This window comes from Struthio camelus, chromosome 2 (assembly GCF_040807025.1).
Source record: "Struthio camelus isolate bStrCam1 chromosome 2, bStrCam1.hap1, whole genome shotgun sequence".
NCBI lineage: Eukaryota > Metazoa > Chordata > Aves > Struthioniformes > Struthionidae > Struthio > Struthio camelus.
In genome coordinates, this window is record NC_090943.1 from 121,229,434 (window position 1) to 121,250,963 (window position 21,530).

General features: G+C 43.9%; 1 protein-coding gene across 1 annotated transcript in view; it reads right to left on the reverse strand.

Moving 5' to 3' along the window:
- Positions 1-21,530, reverse strand: part of ANKRD29 (ankyrin repeat domain 29) — a 35,696-nt gene that overhangs the window by 4,808 nt on the left and 9,358 nt on the right. The window contains exons 4-9 of the mRNA XM_068932363.1: positions 20,765-20,863; positions 12,317-12,415; positions 9,230-9,328; positions 3,322-3,420; positions 2,768-2,863; positions 1,603-1,701 (exon numbers count right to left, since the gene is read on the reverse strand). Coding sequence (XP_068788464.1) covers positions 1,603-1,701; positions 2,768-2,863; positions 3,322-3,420; positions 9,230-9,328; positions 12,317-12,415; positions 20,765-20,863 — 591 coding nt within the window. The remainder of the gene's footprint in view (positions 1-1,602; positions 1,702-2,767; positions 2,864-3,321; positions 3,421-9,229; positions 9,329-12,316; positions 12,416-20,764; positions 20,864-21,530) is intronic.

Sequence of the window (21,530 nt, forward strand, 5' to 3'; positions counted from 1 at the left end):
TTGTGGTTAGCAAAGCTGAAAGAGTATTTTCAAACATGGTTTAAAAGCGTTAAAGCTCTGGAGAAAACAAACAGTGCTAGACACAATAATAAAATGCCTGTTTCAATGTTATTTCCACCACCATCCTGTGCTACCGTTCTTTTAAATCAGCTCCAGTATTAGAGAAGGGCAGTGGAGATGCTTTAAAAAGTCACCTTCCTCCACAGTGTGCAAGTATCTCTTCAGTCTTCAGGATAATTCTAGCATAGGACTCCGGTGGGCAGCTTGTTTTGTGCTGACTACCTAGGCTAAATGATATCCCTTGGGCTCCCTCTGCTACAGCCACAAAATTAAAAGAGAACATTGCTGTTGATATCTGTGGGAGATGAGGCACCTCTTTACATACCAAAGTCCATAAAAATCCAAAGAAAGATTTCTACTGCTATGAAATAGTCAGTGCTATTCTGTAGGACAGGTAATAGAACATCAGAGAGTGTGGTCTTTTATATTTATTGAATACAGTCTTGGTAATAGAAAATACTTATAGTGAAGCTACTTCCGAAAATCAGTATTTTTGTTTCGCAAATGCACCCTCTTGGGCTAAATGGCATGTCATTTTCCAAAACTTTCAATAGAAGAGACTTCTAACCCAAGACATTTTTATACTACACACCCTCCCTCTGCAAAAACCTTACACATTGTATGACAGTATGAAAACAAAAGGTATGACGTTAATACAATAATAAACTGCTATATTAGCGAAGTTAACTCTGCTGCCATCAGGTGGAACAATACAGAAACAACATGCACAGATTTTATATTAAATGACCAAAATATGCTTTAATATGCTGGATTACTTGCTTTACAAATTTTCATTCATCCAATCGTAAGACAGAAACAAATACCACATCATCCATTCACAACTTAACAAACCCACCTGCAAATCAAATACATGCAGCAAATAGTTTCAGTTTCTTTTAATGATTGCGAATTGTCTGCAGGAAATTTATCCTTTCCTTTATTCTGCAAAGTATTTTAATGTTCAAAATTTCTGCGAAAATGTCTTCCTCCGTGCTGTGTTTATGAACTATTTCAGTGAATCAACAGATTTGTAATAAAATATGGGAATGATGCACGTAATTTTGAAGTCTTTTTTTTTTTATATCAGAAATGTAATCAAATTTTCTCACCAAAGGCACCCATGTATACATTTCTCTTACCTGGGCATATCCTCCTTACACATCTGTTACATGAGACACTGATAAAATTTATGACTGATCAAGAACGGCAACAGATTACTGTTTCCCTAAAATGCAATCTGGCTAGCCCATGATGAGTTATAGCTAGCCACTGCATCTGTGAGGCCAAAGGTAATTAGAGCATAGTATTATTCCCGGTTATTCACAGACTGACATTTACGTCACACGCACCAGCATTGCCAGTGGCACTGTCTGGCACGCTTATAAATGCCTGTAAACAGAAACTAATGGTCAGGATGATGAGTCTTCAGGAGAGATCAGGGTGCAATTGCAAACCACCACCCCAAAGGTGAAGCCTATATAAAAAGTCCGGCTCCAAAGGTTGGTGCTGTCGCCCTGCCCAGCGTGGTGAGCCAGCACGTACCTTGTTCCTCAGGCACGGGTCCGCTCCTGCCTCTAATAGCAGAGCTACCGTCTTGGCGTTGCCACTGAGAACGGCTGCGTGGAGAGCAGTGGTCCCGTTCTGGAAAAAAGCGACAGAGACATTTGCACGATGCATGTAAAAGGAAGAAATCAGAAGGCAATGAAACCAAAGCACCTGCAAAGAAAACATCTTTGAACAGGAGAGAAATAACATGGAAGAAATTAGGTCATTAAGGATATAGCATCTGATTATCATTTCGATAGGGTGCTGGCAGGCTAGAGGGCAGTGAAGGAGGTGATTTTAAATGCTTTAACACACATGAAGGTCAGGTCCACTTTACCAGAGTAATATTTTCTTTTAAAATTACATTTGTCAATAGATTAGAGGTGAAGTAAACACGGCATTTGCTTCCGCCTGGCAAAACTCAGCCATTAGCAAGTGAAACAGAAGCACAAGCAGTAATGGAAACCATCTGTGCACTTTATTTCCTTTCTCTGCTGATTAATGATCTGAATGTCAGAGAGCTGGACTGTTATTTTTTTATAGCTTGGCCTTTTGTTTGCAGCTGCAGAACTGGCAGTTCAAATAAGTGTGGAAGCTATTTCATAATTGTAATTATCAACTAAGTTAACGCCACCTGCATTTTCAAGTACAGTTAGTTGCATCTACAGAGGCTATAAAAGTGTGTGATTTATGGGTACATGAAATTAGGTCAGCTATTAAAAAGCAGTTTCCAAATGTCTACTGCTATTTTTGAAGTCACGGTATTAATTCAGAAGAAAACAAAATCAAGTAGAGAATTACTCACAACAGATCTCTTAGAATCCTATTTTGCTGACTAAATGCAATTGAGAGCAGGGTATAATGTTAAAAACTGCATCATCAAGAGCAGTCTGTTTACTGTAGAAATAAAATCAGATGTCAGAAAGCAAAAGAGAATTCCTCGCACAACACAATGTGCGTTCTTACTCCAAAAATCAACATCACAATATTTTTTTAAAAGATTTATTTGTGTGTAGCATTAAAGGCTAAACAAGATAATTCAGGTCTCCCTTGACCTCTCCGGACTGAAGCTCTTTATTGTCTTTCAGTTGCATAGTCATAACATCAGACCCTTTGCCTTCCTGTGTTTCTGTGTAAAAAATCTAGATATTTCACTACTAACCTTCAGCAGGCCAAGTGTGGGAGAGAATTTCAATAACTCTTCTATCACATTGTTGTATCCTTTAATGGCAGCTTTCAGTAAAGCAGTTGTACCATCCTTTAAAAGAGAGGGGAAGATAAGTTCAGGTATTACAAATGCTTTACCTGCGCTCCCCTTGGCTGGAGGGAGACACCAGCTCTGCCCCGCACCCCTGCAAGCGGGTTCACGGTCTTTGAGGAGGCACCTCCCCAGCATATGCTGCTGCTTTTAAAGTGTCTGGAGGATAGTTCCTCCGACAGGTGAAGGTCTCAGGGAGAAATTAACCAGTGACCTCACGTATCATCTCCATCTCTCCTTTATAGGGACATTGCCATCCCTTATTCCAGGAGGGCCTTCCAGGAAGCTGTCCCAGAGACAAAAGGAAAGAGGGAGCCTGTGGCTTACGAGGAGTTTTACAACCTGGTGAACAGAACAAACTTCAGGGACACTGGGCCTCCATGCACACCACCTTGCGGCCTCAAAAAAAGCTAGGAAGTGTCAAGTGCAGCTACAGCACGGGAAGAAGCGCTACTCACATCCCGTGCGGCGTCTCGCTCAGCTCCCCGGAGCAGCATCACCCGAACCACTTCACTGTGACCCATCTGCGATGCAATCCACAAGGGTGCCGTCCCATCCTTCAAAAAAAGTCAGACTGCTAAGGGTTTCACCTTGAGACCCTCTACCCTCTGGTGTTTCAGCATCAGAGTTTGCCTACTGGAATGGATGAGCTTCAATGCCTCCATAAAACCCAACTGCCATCAGAGACAGGCAAATGCAAACGCACTTCCAAAAGCATGTGGGAGCTGTATCAAGTCAGTGTATCAAGTCAGAACCTTCCCTGTTGTGGGGTTAGAGGCATCTTCGCTATTTCCTCTTGCATAGCTGCAATGCCTGAAATGTGCATTGCAGTTTGAACACTTAAAGCCCTCTTTTGCTCATCCAACTGTGCCTGAAATACATAGCGAAGCCTGAAATGTAAAGGCCAGAGGTATCCTATGTAGTTCAAACTCTAGGTGACTAGACGTGACAAAGACGCGGGTAAAGCTCAAGCCATGCATGGGCAAATTCTGGGTGCGTGCACCTTTTAAATGGCAGAGGGGTATAGAAGCTAAGGATGATCAGCAGCTTTCAACGTGAAGGAATCTGGTAAAAATGTCCTGCTTTACAGTTATGGTGAGTACTTCACAAATTTTAGCCTCAAGAGCTCCACTAGAAAACAAGGCAGGAGACAGTCTGGTTTGGAAAAAAAAGTTCTAGACAATCATTATTTGAGCAGAAAAAGTCAGAAAACACAGGCATTCAAAATGATTTGAACTTTGTGATGTATTTCCATCCCAAATGCAAAGGTGAGCTGAAGCATTAGAAGTATTTGTTGCTGCAGTTAGAATTTAGTTTTGTTTCTTTTGCCGCATTTTGTTTCTAAATGGCCTGATTCTCAAAACTACAAGAAGACTCCAGCACTCCTGGGGTGCCAGATTGATTTTCATGGGCCTTTAACAAAAGGCTTCGCCTATAAGGACTTTAAAACAAAAACGAGGCCTCAAGTAGCAGGCCGTCTGCTACTGCCTTCGCGGCTTGCCTGTTTTTCTGCTCACCCTCAGCTGACTTTAGACTTGACAAGAAAAAGTAATTGGAAATATATTTCAAAAGATTTTCAGAAGAGCCTTAATAAGAAATGTCAAAAGAAAATAGCTTTTAATAAAATATTTCCACCTTGACCAAAGAAGGAATCTCTCTTGTGTAGAGATGAAGAAATGGGAATCTCTCTTGTGTAGAGATGCCAAATGAAGATTCATAGCACTTGCTAAAGCTATCCAAAACCACTGTTAAGTCAGCTCTCTGTTTTCTATGGGCTAGCGATTTAATCCACCGGAAGAAGCAAACAAGATATAGATAGAATATAATCTTTGATATAGTCTAGATTTCTGTTTTTCTGATTTTGTGAAAGGGCAAATGTACATCCTGAGATCACTGAGGTTCAGTCTTCACAAATGGTGAATAGGATCTTTGCCCACTCTTGCATCAATTCTCCATAAATGATCTCACTGAACTCACTGACTGACCTCATTCCAGCAAATATCATGTTAATACAATGAGTTCTCTTTGTGATTTAAAAATAACATTGAAAGAGCCTCTTGTATACAGAACGTGTGACAGTAGTGTGATGGCAAAAACTGTCCCTCGCCAACATACAGTGTCTTCCCTGTCAGTTAAGTTGACAGTTGATTACTTTTCAAATCTTCCTCCACCAGAGGGCTCCAGCAAATAGGAAGAGGAACGCTGAAAAAGCTTATAAAAACTTGGAAAATACCTGAGACCCATGACACAATTAAATCTGCATGAAGAAGCCCTGTACAAATCCATGGTTCTATTTATGCAAAAAAAAAAAAAAAGCAGCTCTCTTTTATCCACAGTGAAGTTTATAAGAGCAGTTCTTATTTTCAGGTATGAATGAAAAGAAGCAGAAATGTTGAGCTACTAGTGTTGAACAACACCATTGTTATCATTAACTACCCTTAATAGTATTGCTATTACCATCTACTACACAACCACAGAGGAGTTAAAAAAAAAAAAAAACCACTGTAGGAAAGAGTGACCATCTTGGAGAACTCAGCCTAAAGAGAAGAAAGATGATGGAGATGATGGTGAGCTCACACTGACGAATGTCAGCTTCTCTCCCTTAAACAAACAACATTTATTAGGCAGGTTTATCCAACAGTATGGAATATTTGTATGGAGTAGATGAGATTTCTGTCCATTTTAATGTTGATATATAATGCAAAAGAGATACTACATTGTACTAAGAGGTCATGTAAACAGCTATTAGGGCACAGAGACAAGCCAGGAAGCAAATAAGCCCAGGGGATGAAGCAGTTTCTGGCCGTCTAATGATCAGAAGAGTTCAAGAAGTACTTTTTTTCTCTTGTCCTTCTGCCCATCCAGCAGACCTGCAGACCATTACATTCCTAGAATAAACAATGTTAAATACCCCATCTGTTTTTAAACTATGTTTATTTCCTTATTTTTCGCAAGTTACTAGATATGAACTATGTCTCATTATGCCCAACGGTCCCAAACATGCCTTCACTGAAATTGATGCTATTCCTTCTCTTACCGATTAACTAAAGACACTGCTTTGTGGCTTTGAATCTCATAATATTTGCTGCTGTCTTGGAAAGGGCCAAATTAAGGCAGGAGTTGAGATGTCCCTTGAATTCCCACTGCAGCTCTCAGGCTGCTGGGTGTCCACACCTCTGCTGTGCTGCCCATCAGCCCACTAGCACCAGTGCACCAACTGAAATCTTGCTAATAAGAGACTGCGTGCTTGACTTACTCTACAATCTCTGTAGGTTTACTGGCTTACATATATGTGTGAGTGCATACCATCTGTAAAGAAAAAAACATTAATTTTCAGATTATTTTGGACCTGCCAAGCCATTCAGACTAAAGCCTCCTGGGACACAGGCTAAAACACAGCGTAAAATTCATTGGCCGTCAATCTTCTTGCTTTGTTTTGGAGTTAGGGAAGCAAAGCAGCACAGCCTGCACCAGGCTTCAGACACTGCCCAGAGCTCTGTCTAGACGAAACGATGACAAAAGAATGCCAACACCACTCCGCAAAGGCCTGTCGCAATGTCAGAAAGAACAGAAGAAGGTTAAATACTGAGAGAAATGACATTGCCAGGGAAGAAGCTCATCAAAAGCTTCACTATTCAGTCTTGTGACAGCTGTGATAAAGGGCCTGCACACAGAGAACTGGTGCCATCTGAGATGTTCCCAGGTATCAGAAGCAACCCCATGGGACTGGGAGATAGGACACAAGACCGAAGGGGACCTGGTACCCTGCTGGAGCAGCAGGAGGAGACATACAGCGTAGATACATATGGTCAGGCAAGTGAATTAAGCCCTCAAATTCACAAGAACAAGATGGAGAGAAGACCTGGACAGCTATGACGAAACAGAAGCATGAATTCCTATCTGGAGCTCTGAAGCTAGGGCCAGCCCTGTATTCAACCTAACATGACTTAGAAAAAATTTCTACAGCAGTAACAGCATTGTAGTTTGTAACTGGCAGCAACAGAGTCATCTGGCATAGAAACTGCTGCTGAGGCTGACATTCCTTATGACCAACATCCCACCTTTGAACAAAGGATGAATTTTTTGGTCAGTAAGAGACTGAAGTCCATCCAACCATTACTTCACTAGTTCATTGGGTTAAAATGTTCCGTTTGTTTAGGAAATGTTTCAGATTACAGGGAGCCCAAATACAACATCCACATATAAATGCCACCGACTTATCCAGGCATAATCTTAGCAGAGATTGGCAGTACTTGGAGGCAAACTAAGCCTAGACTACTGGAGATGAAACAGAGCCAGAAAGAGCATTCATACAATGTAGAGTCTTTGCCTCAGCTAAGATTTAAAAATGCATTATGAAATGAAACACTGTATTATAGAAATTGTATTAGAGATCGAAAAAATACTCTTAGAAAGATTTAGCTGGTGCATTATAATTACAGAATTTTAAATGGTTATCGAACAGAATGCAGTTCTTACAGTGACGCGGGCTAAACTGGTTGAGTTCCCCCAGCTTTACTTTGATCTACTCTACAGGCATTAAATCATACAGTGACCTACGCTCCTATATTGTTTTTAGACTATATTAATTAAGAGCTCCTAACAGTACTTCTGTGTCTTCATCTAGGCAAAGTCAGGGAGACAGTGTGGAGGCAGCCTACGAGCAACTGAAGCATCAGTCCAGGGAGTAGCTGCCAACTTCCCTCCCTGCCAGCACGGCTCTGGTGATAGATAGGAGGAGGAAGATGCAGCAGGACAAAGGCTTTTGTTGGGGCTCACAAATCCCTAATACAGTTTCCTTATGCTAAAGGAGCAGCAGAGAAACTACGCAGACCTAAAGGAACCACTGAACTCATACAGATCAATCTCTGCTGCCTGGCTCTGAGTTGTCAGGCTCTTTGCGGTGGAGGAAAGAAATTACTGAAAATAACTGGTGAAGTTGGTCACATGCCATATTGTCCTCTGTTATTAGAGCCCTCACATTTTATTTGACTCACCTTTTTCCTGCCTACTGATTTCTTAGCTGCTGCAATCAGTGATGACAGCCATCTGGCAGATGCAGGCAACTGACTGCAAGAACAAGACCTTATCCTCTCAATTTAAAATGTGCAGTGACGTCTCAGGGCAGCTACCTTGCCTGCAGGGTTTCAGCAGCCCAGAGGGGAGGCTCTCTCAGGGTAAGCAAAGGTTCCTGGGACGCCCCATGTCTAACCAGATATTTCCAAGTGCCAAGAGTTTTTAAGTTAGATGGGCAACTCCCACATCTGCCTACTCAAAGCAGCACCTAAATGTGCTGTTTGAGCCCTGAGTTTAGATTCACGAGTAACCAAACAGTTAAGGATCCCTTTTTTCGAAACCAAGAAAGCTTTTACACGTGTCTCTGTAGACCACGTATGCTTATGTATCCCTTATTTAGTTTAAAATACAGGAAGTCTCTTTTGTCTTAATACATCAACAAGATACAGCAACGCAAGGGGAATCTAGCTCTTAGTGCAAGGACCTCTGAATCAGCCCCAAATCTAGCGCATACGTTAACATTTAATGTTCAAATGGCAGGCCCACTACCTATAGAGGAGCTGGTTTTGTGCTTACAGTTGCTACTTGTCTTATGCGTTTGCAGGATCAGGCCAACTAGAGTAACTAACTGCAAACAGGGATAGCAAAGCTTTTCACGTACATCAGGTTCTTCCAGAGATGAAGGTACGACTCATGCCTGAGTTTCAGGGTGCATGTGGATGATATAAAGTAAAACTAAAAAAGTAAAACTAAAAGTAAAAAAAGAGAAGGTTTCATCAAAGATTAACTTTGATTCTGAAGCTGATGCTGTATAATTTCAGTATACTGAATCTGGCACTGTCTCTCCCTGGAGTTCCCAGACAGGAGTTTCAGGAGAACCCCAGGACCTTGTGGGCTGCGGGCACATTCACAGGGAAGTTGACACAATAGGAGCAGATCAGTAGTTGGGAGAGCTAGCGCAAGGCCCCTACATCAACACTATATGCAGCCTGAGGGTTTTATTTTGATTTAGCCTGGTCTCATGGCCCAAACGTCCATTGTGCGTGTAGTTCAAAGCTGTCCAAAGGACGTGTCAGAGGTTTGATCCCCTTCTGGATGTGAAGTGCATTTGGTGCACACCTGGACTGGGGCTTCCAGTTTCATTTCCTCTATAAAAGATCTAGTTTGCATGCAAGCAGAAAGGACTGGGTGACTCACTTCAATGACACTCCTGATCTGAGCTCAAACAGAATGCAGGCACAGCCACCATCCACCTCGGGAACCTGATGCCCCATGAAAATCCCAGGGTTAATTTTTAGTAGAAGATTGTCAGTTTGACCCCAGCTCTGCTCTGGTAGTGTTGAACATTACCTGCCGTGGCTGGTTGACCTTCGCTCCTGAAGACAGCAGCAATCGGATGACATCCAGATAGCCTCCTTGTGCTGCCAAGAAAGTTGCAGAAGCTCCATCCTGCGTGCAAACACATCCAGCTTATAATATGCTAAAATGATAACCGTGTTTTGCACCAAACCAAACCAAACCAGACAGATTCAAGTTCTCTTTCTGATGCCAATGTGCAGTGTAACTGAGCTCAAAAAATAATTACCACAATCCAAAGTCTAGTTCATGACAGACTATGGTAACGTTTTCATTCAACAGGCGCAAACACTGGCTCCCATCATATATCAGGCTGAGCATTAAATCCTTGGTCTAGAATGCTAACAGTTTAATTCATCACAGCACTGGTCCATTCCTATATAGCAAAATACATTCATTTAGGTTCAGCTGAAAAGTTCATTTAGGTTCCTCATGTTCCTGCAGAAGTGTTCTGCTACAGAGAACACCTGGTGTCCAGTATCTGGTGTACAGAGTACACATGGTGAAAAAATGCTCAAGTACTTTGCAAAACTGGGGGCTCCAGTGTTAAAGTCTGCCAGCAACTACCATGCCCCTGCTCTGGCATATCTTGCAGAAGAGACTGGACCTGTAATATGGGCGTGTAACAGCAGGATATGCAGGACAGAGTATTTTGCAGCCCTGTCAGAAACTGGCATTTCCCTACAAAAAGCTTGTGAAAGAAATCAACAAATCTGGGATTTTTTTTTCCTCAACGTGTCTTCCATGAGCAGATGTTTTCCATCTTAGAAAATCCTTAATATTTGGCTTCACAGAAGCTTTTTCCCTGGAAAAAAAATATGAAGTCATATGCATTGAGGTTTTTTTGACAACAAAAATCCAAACAGCATTAGAATTCATCTAACGAATGAGAGGTGGAAAGCTGTATTGAGGCTAGGACAGGCATTTACCCATCCCACACCCAGAGTGCTCAGAGCAGGGAAAGTTCTCCTGGGAGCTGAGACTCTTTTAGTTTAGAGGCATGAACAAACATCAACCCTCTGCTGTCCCTCAGATGTGCAGATACCTATCTTGCAGGCACCTCATGCTCATGCTTATATACGGGGCATTTTAGTGGAAGCCCCTTGTTGACACTGTTGGCACATCCCTACATTGGGACTGAATGGTGCTGTCTGCCTAGAGATACTACTTAGACACACTTCTTCCTGCAAAACACATGCCTGGTGAAGCATGAGCTGAATTCAATGCCCAGCCTCCAAACTTAACATGTTTGACCTTGATTCCAAGATAAATGTCCTGGTAAACAAGAGAGGTGTCTGCTGGTACTACAAATTAATATCTCCAGGCTCTCTGAGGGGTTATTTTCTCTGACTGCTATGCAGGTGCCTAAAATCAGGTGATGGCATCTGGTCTTTTGCAGATTTCCTCCAGAGATAGGCATAGCAGGAACACTTCCATTTAGAAAGGGAAAAAGGTTCTGCAATATTAAGAGAACTCTTTTTCAGAGCATCAATCGATACGGAAAACCTTGCTTTACCAATCGTCTAGCCATTTTTTAAATTAATTACTAGTTTTTTGTACTTGATTTGGATTGATGCTGTCACAAGAAAACTGTTTTAAGGCTATGAAACATTTCTACAAGAAATAGCCTTTAGCTAGGGTATTCTCTTCTCAACCCCTCACATTAGTCAATTTAAGATTAAAACATCTATCTTGACGGTTTGGGGAGGACTGCCCAAGTGTGTGTTCGAAATCCCTCTCATATGGCAGCCTGCCAAGGAAACTGCCAGCCAGATACCACTTTGCAAATTCAACTTGGCAACGTCCCACAAAAGGAGTCAGGCTAATGCTCGTTTTCAAGAGAATGCATTCTTATTTTATGAAGCAGCTGTTTCTGAATGGTTTTGCTTAATGGCTATGAGCAATAAAAACACATCACTAAATCCCACTGCAAATATTGCTTATTTCCAGGAGACACCACAAGGAAAATACTTCATTGCCTTTACTTCTGAATGGGTGTCTCCAGGTGTGGCAGCATTGCTATTTTTAAAAAAAGTGGAAAAGCCTAGGATTACCATACAGAGAATGACGAGCATTATGAATCCCTGCCCAGAGATTAGAAAGATAATCACTATTTGCGCAGCAGCTGCAAACGTGCAACACCCTTCTTGATAACCGCAGGGTGGGTGCAGCTCGGAGCCGGAGACTCCCTGTGCACCCTGTGCACAGCCCCTCGCGCGCTGGTGACTTCTGCAGAGCCGCCAGCCCTTGGCTCCCCCAGGCCCTCGCAGGAGCTGGGAGCGCTCGGCACTGCCCCACAACATCCTGCGCATTCGCCCCTCGTGGAAACGGCTGAAAACCCTGAGGTGCCCGCGGGGAACAAATCCCTCTCGGTCAGTCTGGTCTGAAGTGCCCTGGGGTGGGAAAAGAGTGGTGGAGAGTGGAGACAAAATCTGCCACGCTTTTTGGTTTTATTTCAGCTCAACCTATTTGCGTCTCTGCTGAAGGAAATTAAATCCAGTGCTTGATCAGCTCAGTCCAGCTTTCTGAAGTCAACTAAACAATGTCGATCCAGTCATTTTAACTGTTTGTTCCCCAAAGCATTGACAAGCTAGAGATGTACAAATTCCCAGCAACATCATTTTAATGGGATACTTTTAAAAAGATTTTAAAGACAGCATAACTTTTCTACTCTTTTTGGCAGCTAATCCAGAAAACTAACTGATTCTCTAATACCTCAGTGGCTTCATAGCTATTAACTCTTCTGCCTGCAATGCTATTCTGACATAGTAAAATAGGATATGACCCTCTGGGCAAGGATGAGGGATAGCATACATCTGGTCCAGATTTGGAACATTTCCTTCACACAGATAATGAACCAAAAGGCAGCTAAATCCTCTTTACTGATTTTGTGCCACTTTTCCCAGGTTCACGAAGAGCAGACAGTTAACAAAAATCACGTCTTACAAAAGTAGAGTACTACAAAAACGAGTTTTTGGCAAGTGCTTTACTGTACTGGAACTAGAATATCTGCTGTTTTCCAATGAACAGCACATTTGTTCCATCACCGGTGTTGTCAATATCTATGTCAGATAAACTCACGTGAAGTTGATCGTGAATGTTGGCACCGTGCTTCAACAGAGTTTCCACTACTTTTGCATGCCCGTACTGAGAAGCTGCTAAAAGAGCAGTGCCTCCGTCCTGTGAAAAAGCAAAGAATGGGCACAGTAAGGGGGGAGGGAAAATGCTGTCCTAAATATCACCATAAAACATAAGCAAGTTGTGAGGCTTTTCAGAATTTGGGTCACAGCAATTCTGTAGTGACTAGCTACTGAATCGTTCATAACTGTAGTACAAAGTCTTGCCCATAAATCTTTGAACTTGGCTCTGTCACTGTAAACATTTTTCTCCTGAGGCTTTTTTATGGAGGGACAGGAAGCAAGAAAAATTCTGCTTTTAGTTCATCTTCTCCCTTCACACTAGCAGCCCTGCTCCCTTCACAGCTCTGAGCTCCTCCATGTCTCTTCCCATGTACAACCATACTCCCACCCCGACAATTTCCTCTGCCTAGTGAAGGACAACCTTTTCCTGATCCAAAGCCTACGGGTCATCTACTCTTCTTGGCCAGAGCCTCATGTCTTGTCAGCTCCTGCCTCTCACCTGCTGATTGCTGGTCTGAAGAAGAGTAGGTAGGACACTTCTAAAAAGCAAGCTAGCTAATTGTGGAAGTGTGCATCAGACCAAACCCATGGCCACCAGTGAGAGCCCATTACTTCTGCTGACAAAGTCATCCCTGCAGGCAGGAGCAATCCCAGGTGGTTATAGTTACTACAGATCACCACTAAAGGGAGACCTAAGCAAGTGCACGTAGTCTGGTTTGTACAGCTGCTCCTGCAGCAGCCATCTGAGGAGGGAAAGACTTTAGTGTTGCTGGCTAATGACTCCAAGGCAGTTGAAAACACTAAAATAGCAAATGTGGGGCTTGTCTTCCCCACATTAAATGCACTGCACTCCACTCAAAAATTACTATCATTTCTGGCACCGAGACTGAGCGGAGGTTCTTATCTTCCACCTGGGATGGCAGTGTGCAGGAAGAGATCCTCTATTTGCCAGAGGGTGCCACCAACAGTTGGCAAGACAGTGGCAAGATTCACATGGTTTGCTTCTCCCTTCAGTTTCGGTCTCTCTTCTGGCTCCATCCCTTCAGATCTTTCCTCTCCAACCCCCCCCCCCCCTTGGTCCCAGCTTCTTTGGCCGGACAGACCCTGACCTCCCTCCCTGGGACAAGTGGGTCTGTCCCTTCTCCTCAAAAGCCGGGACTGGGAGATGGTGCAGTGTGAGCCATCCCTGAAAGCACAGGCAAGAGAAAGTCTTTGCTCTGCACCTGGGTCTGCCCTTGGAGCACCTGGGAGCTCAGGGCTGGGGTTGCAGGGCAAGTCTTTTGGCTCACTGCAGTCCACGTGAGGACAAGGAATACCATCCCGTGAAGATAGCGCACAACCCACATCCTCAGCACCCAAGGTCTTCTCAACTCCCAGTCTCAAGCCCCTGCTCCACAAGACAGGTTATGTAAAATATTTGAAATAAATGGTTTCTAGAACTATTATTAATGTGGGCAAAATACGTGCTTTCCCTCAGCCTTGTTCTCTGAAATAGCTCCAAAGTTTTGTCTGAAATTTTCCACGCAGACAGCTATCCAGCAAGGGAAATTACAAATGACCAACGTTTTGCAACTGAATCTTTTCTAATGGGAAATGCCAATCAAGCTATGAATCTGTGGTGCTTTTCATGCCTATAATAGTCCCATGAAAACTCGAACTCTGACATAACTGAACTAACCCACTGGGACTGTCTATGGCTACTCTCAAAACCTCATATTCACCCTTCCTCCCTACAGCTTTGAAAAGCAAACAAGTCTTGAGTGCAGCAAAGTCACAGATGTGAAATTGTTATGTAACAATCAAAGAATTGCATATTTACTTTGGATTATTTGAGTAAATACAGCGTGTAATCTGATCAGTGGAGTCAAGTTACTCTATAGCTGCAGTGAGTTATTAAACTTCCCTGTCAAATTAAACTGCCCTAATTAAATTGAAACTGCTGGAACAAAGCAGAAAAGCAACCACAATGGTTCCTGGATTAAAAAAAAAACAAAAACCCAAAAATCCTACATACCCTTAAAAAGACAATGGCAAAAGCTAATAGCTTCACGAAACATATTTCCTGTCTCCAACCAGCTGAAAGCTGTTTTGCCCAAGTAATGAGTTACCAGATCAAACGGCTACAAACAAAAACCAGAGACATTTTTAAAGACTCTTTCCCTGAAGGAAATTGGAAGAGAAGGTTAGTGCATTAAGAAAATGAAGTCTGCTACCGGAGGTCCTCTGCAGAGAGGTAGGGAAGGATGAACTAACTATAGGAAGCTTAAACATCTTGAGGTTCCCCGTGTGGAAGGTAAAAACACACCGACAGTAACGTGGACATGGGCATAACTTGTTTATTGCTTTATGGTCTGCTTTTTGTTTTCTGAAATTCTTGTGTTCTCAACAAACAATATGTTATTTTAAGCAGTTATTGTTTATTAAGTTGTTGTTTGGTTATTAACATCATTTCCGGAGGGAACCAAATGACAGGTCCCAAATAAAAGTCAGGCTTGCAAAGCTAACCACAGTTAGTCTAGCTGAGCTGAGGCCAAACACTTTGAGTAGAAGCACTGTGTGATTCCACCCGCCGAGCTGTAACAGCTTCGGGTTTAAGAAGGGGGAGTTCAAGGAGGAGGTATCGGCGTGTCTCAAAATGACTAAATGTTCTGGCCAAATATTTGGTTGAATTCAGTGAACATTTTTAGCTAGTTACAAGTTTGGAAACAATAACACATTTCCAAAATACGTAATTTAGCTCTTTTAGACTAGAGTGACCATGTGCCTTCGATCGCCCTGGTCAGACTACAGGGATCCAAAAAAAGAAAAAAAATGCGGTGCCCCAGGTCTGGTCCTCAGGCTTTCAGTTACCCACCCCAAATCAAATATTTACTGGGCCAGAAAGAATCCGTTGACTGCTCCTTGGCCCAAAGATTTGGTCCCTGATCAGAAAGACAGCTGGGCTCTAAGACCTGCTCTACTCTGTGTCCCCACGAAGTTGAACAGGGTCAGCGGAAGAGACCGAGAGTCCTTTGCATGCTTTAGGTGGGGACACCGTTAGCTCCGTGATAAACAGCGATGGGTCCTGCTGTGAGAAAAGGAAGTTCTGGGCGGGGAATCTTTTTCACTGAAAACACCTTGTGCCAAGACAGCACTCAGTTAAATCAAGTAACTGCCAGTGCAAAGGGCCGCTTTTTTTAGGAGGGGAAAACTCAGCCCCCCTACTGAGCTTCCCTCTTGTTTTCTCTCACACTTTCTTCCTTGTTTTCTCTTTTTCACCAGCACAATTGCCTTTCCTGGTACCCGAGCAAGCTCCGGCTGGAGAGGCCAACATTTTACAGACTACAAGGATGGCAGATGAAGGGAGGAAAGAAAGAAGCAAATGTCAGAGTTTTAAAATCTCTTTCAGCCCTGTGATTCCCTTTTTTCTTTGCTTTTTGACTTCAGCTGCAACAGGCAAAGAGCTGAAGCAGCATCTTTGGGACTGGCATGCATCTTGGAAACTCTGAGCAGGGCAGCAAACGGGAGCCGGGACACGTGAGCAGCCACAGAGACTCTCCTAGTGCAAAACCCGCTCTGCAGCGGGAGGCAGACGGGTGACGCAGCTGAGAGAAGGCCCAGAGCACCAGTTTGTTTCTTGCTCCTATCCTGTCTTCTTGACGCAACGCAGCTTTTATTAATCTTTTACTGCAAACCATTCTAGCACAGTGGGGACTCAGAAGAGAGCCGGTTCTCTCAGCTACCTCTGTCCTTCTTTCTCTGCCACCTCCTTTCGTATCTTCTCAGTCTATCCTTCCTATGGGCAGCACATACAGAAGCTGCCAGTCTCCGGTGTAAGCAGCAGCAGCTAAGACCATGTAACTGGCCTGGACTTCTCAGTCTATTTGCCCACGTCTTCCTTCATCTCTGTCATCACTCCTCTGTGATCAGGAGTAGTCAGCATGGATTCACCAAAGGGAAATCATGCTTGACCAATCTGATAGCCTTCTATGACAGAATGACTGGCTGGGTAGATGAGGGCAGAGCAGTGGATGTTGTCTTTCTGGACTTCAGCAAGGCTTTTGACACTGTCTCCCATCACATCCTCCTAGGTAAGCTCAGGAAGTGTGGGCTAGATGAGTGGACGGTGAGGTGGCTTGAGAACTGGCTGGATGGCCGAGCTCAGAGGGTTGTGGTGAATGGCGCAGAGTCGAGTTGGAGGCCTGTGGCTAGTGGTGTCCCCCAGGGGTCAGTCCTGGGCCCAGTCTTGTTCAATATATTCATCAATGACCTGGAGGAAGGGACAGAGTGCACCCTCAGCAAGTTTGCTGATGATACTAAACTGGGGGGAGAGGCTAACACACCAGAAGACTGTGCTGCCATTCAGAGGGACCTGGACAGGCTGGAGAGGTGGGCGGAGAGGAACCTCATGAAGTTCAAGAAAGGCAAGTGCAAGGTCCTGCACCTAGGCAGGAATAATCCCATGCACCAGTACAGGCTGGGGACTGACCTGTTGGAAAGTAGCTCTGCCGAGAAGGACCTGGGAGTGCTGGTGGACAACAAGTTAAACATGAGCCAGCAGTGTGCCCTTGTGGCCAAGAAGGCCAATGGGATCCTAGGGTGCATTAGGCAGAGTGTTGCCAGCAGGTCGAGGGAGGTGATCCTGCCCCTCTACTCAGCCCTGGTGAGGCCTCACCTGGAGTACTGTGTCCAGTTCTGGGCTCCCCAGTACAAGAGAGACATGGCACTCCTGGAGAGAGTCCAGCGGAGGGCTACCAAGATGATTAGAGGGCTGGAGCATCTCTCCTATGAAGAAAGACTGCAAGAGCTGGGCCTGTTCAGCCTGGAGAAGAGAAGATTGAGAGGGGATCTCATCAACGTGTACAAGTATCTGAAGGGGGAGTATCAAGAGGATGAGGCCAGCCTCTTCTCCGTGGTGCCCAGCAACAGGACAAGAGGCAATGGGCAGAAACTGAACCACAGGAAGTTCCATCTGAACCTGAGAAAAAACTTCTTCACTGTGAGGGTGACAGAGCATTGGAACAGGTTGCCCAGAGGGGTGGTGGAGTCTCCTTCGCTGGAGATATTCAAAACCCGTCTGGATGTGATCCTGGGCAATATGCTCTAGGTGACCCTGCTTGAGCAGGGAGGTTGGACTAGATGATCTCCAGAGGTCCCTTCCAACCTAAACGATTCTGTGATTCTGTGATTCTGTGATCATTCCCTGAAAGTACCTTAGAATTATATGGCGTTTTATGAAACGTGCCAAAAGGGAAGGGACCTGATCTTCTGCAGTCGCTAGCCAGGAAAAAAAATAGCCTCTGCTTCTGTCCTACCTTCAGTATTGCTCAGGAAACATCCACCTGGGGCAATCCATTTAAGAACCCACATGCTTATAACATGTCTCACATTAAGAAAATAAATAAAACATATTTTAATTTGTGATACATAGTGCTAGGGATGTCAGACTGTGACAATGCAGAAAATATTATTGAAGCTTGCTGCCACAATAATCTTAGAGAGCAGCATTTATTTTCCCGTATCACATCAGCAATTGTTGCTAATTGCTTCATTACACCGTTTTAGAACCTGATTGTTCTCCCTGCCGTAGTCAGTGTCAACTCTAACTGTACTAGGGGTAACAAGAAACGAATGCCTGTACGAAGATATTTCTCCAGCACTGTCAGATCTGAATGTCAGACGAATGCAGTAACTAAAATTTGCAGAAAAGTAAATTATAAAGAGGACACATTGCTTTAAAGTCTCTGTTTTCTAGGGTATGTTTGATATGTTTTGTTATGATAATTCCACATCTTCACCGATAATAGAAATTATCAATGGAAATTGACGAATTTTTCAACGCCCCTTGAAAGCAGCCAGGATCAGCCTAATCTCTTCCAGGGCTGACTCCTGGCTGAGTGCCTTCATCAGGAAACCCCTTACCTCTGACTTGAAAGGGCATATTTTGTCAACTGCTTTGTGCCCGGGTTTGGGGGGAGAGCCCATTATCTTAGTTGCCTGTTAACAAAAGGGTGGTTTGATGCAACGATTCCAAGCTACTGAACGCTTTGCGTTTTTAAATCAGAAATTTAACTGATAACAAAACAAACTACAAGGCCAATGGGAGGTGCACACTGGTGCTGTGGTATGTTCCCAGTGGTACCTCTCTCTGGGGTACACGCTGCTGCCCAGTGTACCAGGTAAGGTTCCCACCTGGCCTCAGTCTAAAACAGGGTGAGTTACCAAAGCGCAGCCTGGACTCTAAACATTTGTACCCTTGTGGCTAGATTCTCACTTCAGCGGGAAGAGCTGCAGCTCTCAAGCAAGCAATGAGTGAGACAACAATTTCCAGGATGGTTTCCAGAATTAATGATGAATCTAGTAAAGCCCTCATATCTGCATGACAGTACAGAGAGAGCAGATCCTTTTTGTAAAGAGGGACATCACTAACTATCAACTTTTTAAAGCAGTATCACTTTAATCTTGCATAGATTCCTTTCAACTCAGCTGTCCTTCATCCAACTTTTAAGCGCCTTTTCAGGCACTATAGCTCAAGTAATACCGTGAGTGCCAAAGTGCCACAGAGGTGGCTGGAATTATTGATATACTTCTTGAAGAGGTGACAAGAAGGAGGGAGTGCTTAGATGGGTATGTTTGATGCTGCTGGGGAATTGCCTCATGTCCACGTCACGCGCCGGTTCCGGGGGGACACCTTCGCTCCTTCAGTGTGGTTCATGGCCATTTTGCAGGCCACTAGATGACTCAGAGAATGGTCACAGTCCAATTGAATACAGCCTAACATGAGAGAAGATGATTTTCACAATTCTTACCACCACCACCTGAACCCTGAAGTAAAAGGCTGAGTAATGACCCTTATTTTAGCATGCAGCTTCTCCTAACAGCTCTGTTCCACATGAGGTTATCCAACACTTTGAAATCCAGCTGTTGTATTTCATGTTGCAGCCTCCTGCGGTGCTAAGTTACACAGGCACGCTCCACGTTGCGTTAAATAGCCACAGATCCATTCATGCTCTTAAATGTACCGATCAATCCTTCTGCTGTGCTCAGAGGGTTGCTTACCACAAGCACAGTTCACTGAGATACCAGAATCAATGCAAATCCTACTGTATGGGCATGCGTGAGCTTTGTGGCCACAAAACCTACAGATTTTTAATTGGTAACATCTGCTGCAGCCCCTGGAGCATTAGGAGTTGAGGGCAGGGACCTTCTATCAGTTTCCTTAGAATTTTAAAGTCTGTGCCTGCAAGGACTCTGAAAGGCAGGGATATGTTGTGGGAGCCATTCGTATCCCGGACTACAACATCTGGAAAAACTGGTTATTGTGTAGTAAAGAATAATTCTTTCCTCCTCAAACACATTTCACTGTGGATGCCAGGGTACTGACAAGTGTCCTCTCCAGATTATGGGAACGAAGAACTTCAGCTGCATCAGTCCCAGTGCTCCCGAATGTGGTCACCATGTCAAGGGGAAGAAGGTTTAACAAAAATTTGGTACTTTCGGTTCCTTTTGCTGAAAGTAGAAGTACTAGTGCTGCCTTGGACAAAGAAACTGAGCTGATGGGCTGCTGCCAGAGTATCTGCTCTTAATGCCATTCACCCTGAGAAGGTCCTGTTGATAAACCTGAGCAGAGAAGCCTCCGTGAGCATCTGTTCAGAAAGCAACTCTCCCTCAGGCAGAGGACATGGCCAGCTTTCAAGAGGACACTAGATGCCCAGGGTATGAAGCCTGACGAGCCCACTGTTTTGAGGAGACCTGTGCAACACGATAGAAGGTGTGTGTCTATGCTCTGCGAAGTGAAACAGGGTGCTGAAAGCATGAGGGGGCAGAAGATTTAATCCAGAACTGAAGTCAGGTTGTGGTGGTGGAAACACGCAGCCCAGAGTGCTTTTGGCTATCCTAAGATTTTTACAAAGAACCAGCTTGAACAAAGAAACAGAAGTTAGAAGATGCATTTCATCTTCCTGCCACAGGTGGGTAAATGGGAATTTAGGGAAGACTGAAGGCACTATATTCTTATATTTCCTACAGTGGCACGCATAGACACCCCAATGCGGACAAAATTCCAGCCTGGGCAAGTGGAGTACATATACACCTAAAACGGGCGCCTACCTAACATGCACACAAAGGCTCTTCGTTCTTGTATTGCAGGACAGTTTAAGAGGAAAAACTGATCTCACCATCAAGGGGACTGATCTCTGACCACTCTATGCCATTAAGTCTGGGTAATAAAAGCTAGTCCCAAGTTAATATTTTCACAGTATGTCATGTTACTCATATTGCTCAGAAAACATTCAAGTGAGGAAATCATTTTATGATCTTCCTGCTGCCATGTCATGTTTCATGTCAATGGGAAACAACAGGCTTGACTCTCAGAATGTATCGACATGCAAAAACAGACCTACGAGCTTACTTTATTCTTGAATTCAGTGGAGGCTCCAAATTCAAAGAGAAACTTCACTACGTCATTGTGGCCTTGCTGTGCAGCAAAGAACAGAGCAGTTGCACCTGACTGTAAGGAAAAAGTGGATTAAAACAACCCAAATATGTAATGTACTTAACTGAAGTATACATTTCAAATTAAAACATATCGAGCACAATCAATAGAATATCAGCCAGAAAGACTGGTGATGACTTTGAGGACTCCAGGGGACACAAGGTATGTTAGCTAAGTGGTCAGTTTTCTTCTTATTGCACTGAGCGATCTGTCCAGCAATGTATATTTGAAAAAAATCCAGTTTCCACAACAGGCTTCTGCATAGGGCTTCTAGTATAGACCTCTTAGTATTCATTTACTTCCCCTCCGACTCCAGACGGGGAAAGAAAGCTCAGAGTGAGAAGAGTCTTAGACAAGAGAGGAACAGCCAATTTGAAAGCTACCCCCATACCACCCGCCAGCCTGCCCCTTCACCCAAGACAAGTGGGAACTTGGGATGGATTTGGATCAGGGTGTGGAAGGATCGGAGAGGGGGTTAGTTAATACAGCAGAGCTCCACCTTCCTTGACCTTACACTGACAAAATGTGAATGCTATAGATGGTATAAATCATTGTTGTCTCTCACAGTACTAGCTTTCCCTCTGGCCAAGGAGCCTTCAATCAGCTATAACCAGCCCCCTGCAACTCCTCTTTTCCCACCTCAGCTTAATCTCACTGAAGAACTGAAACCCTGTCTTTTAAA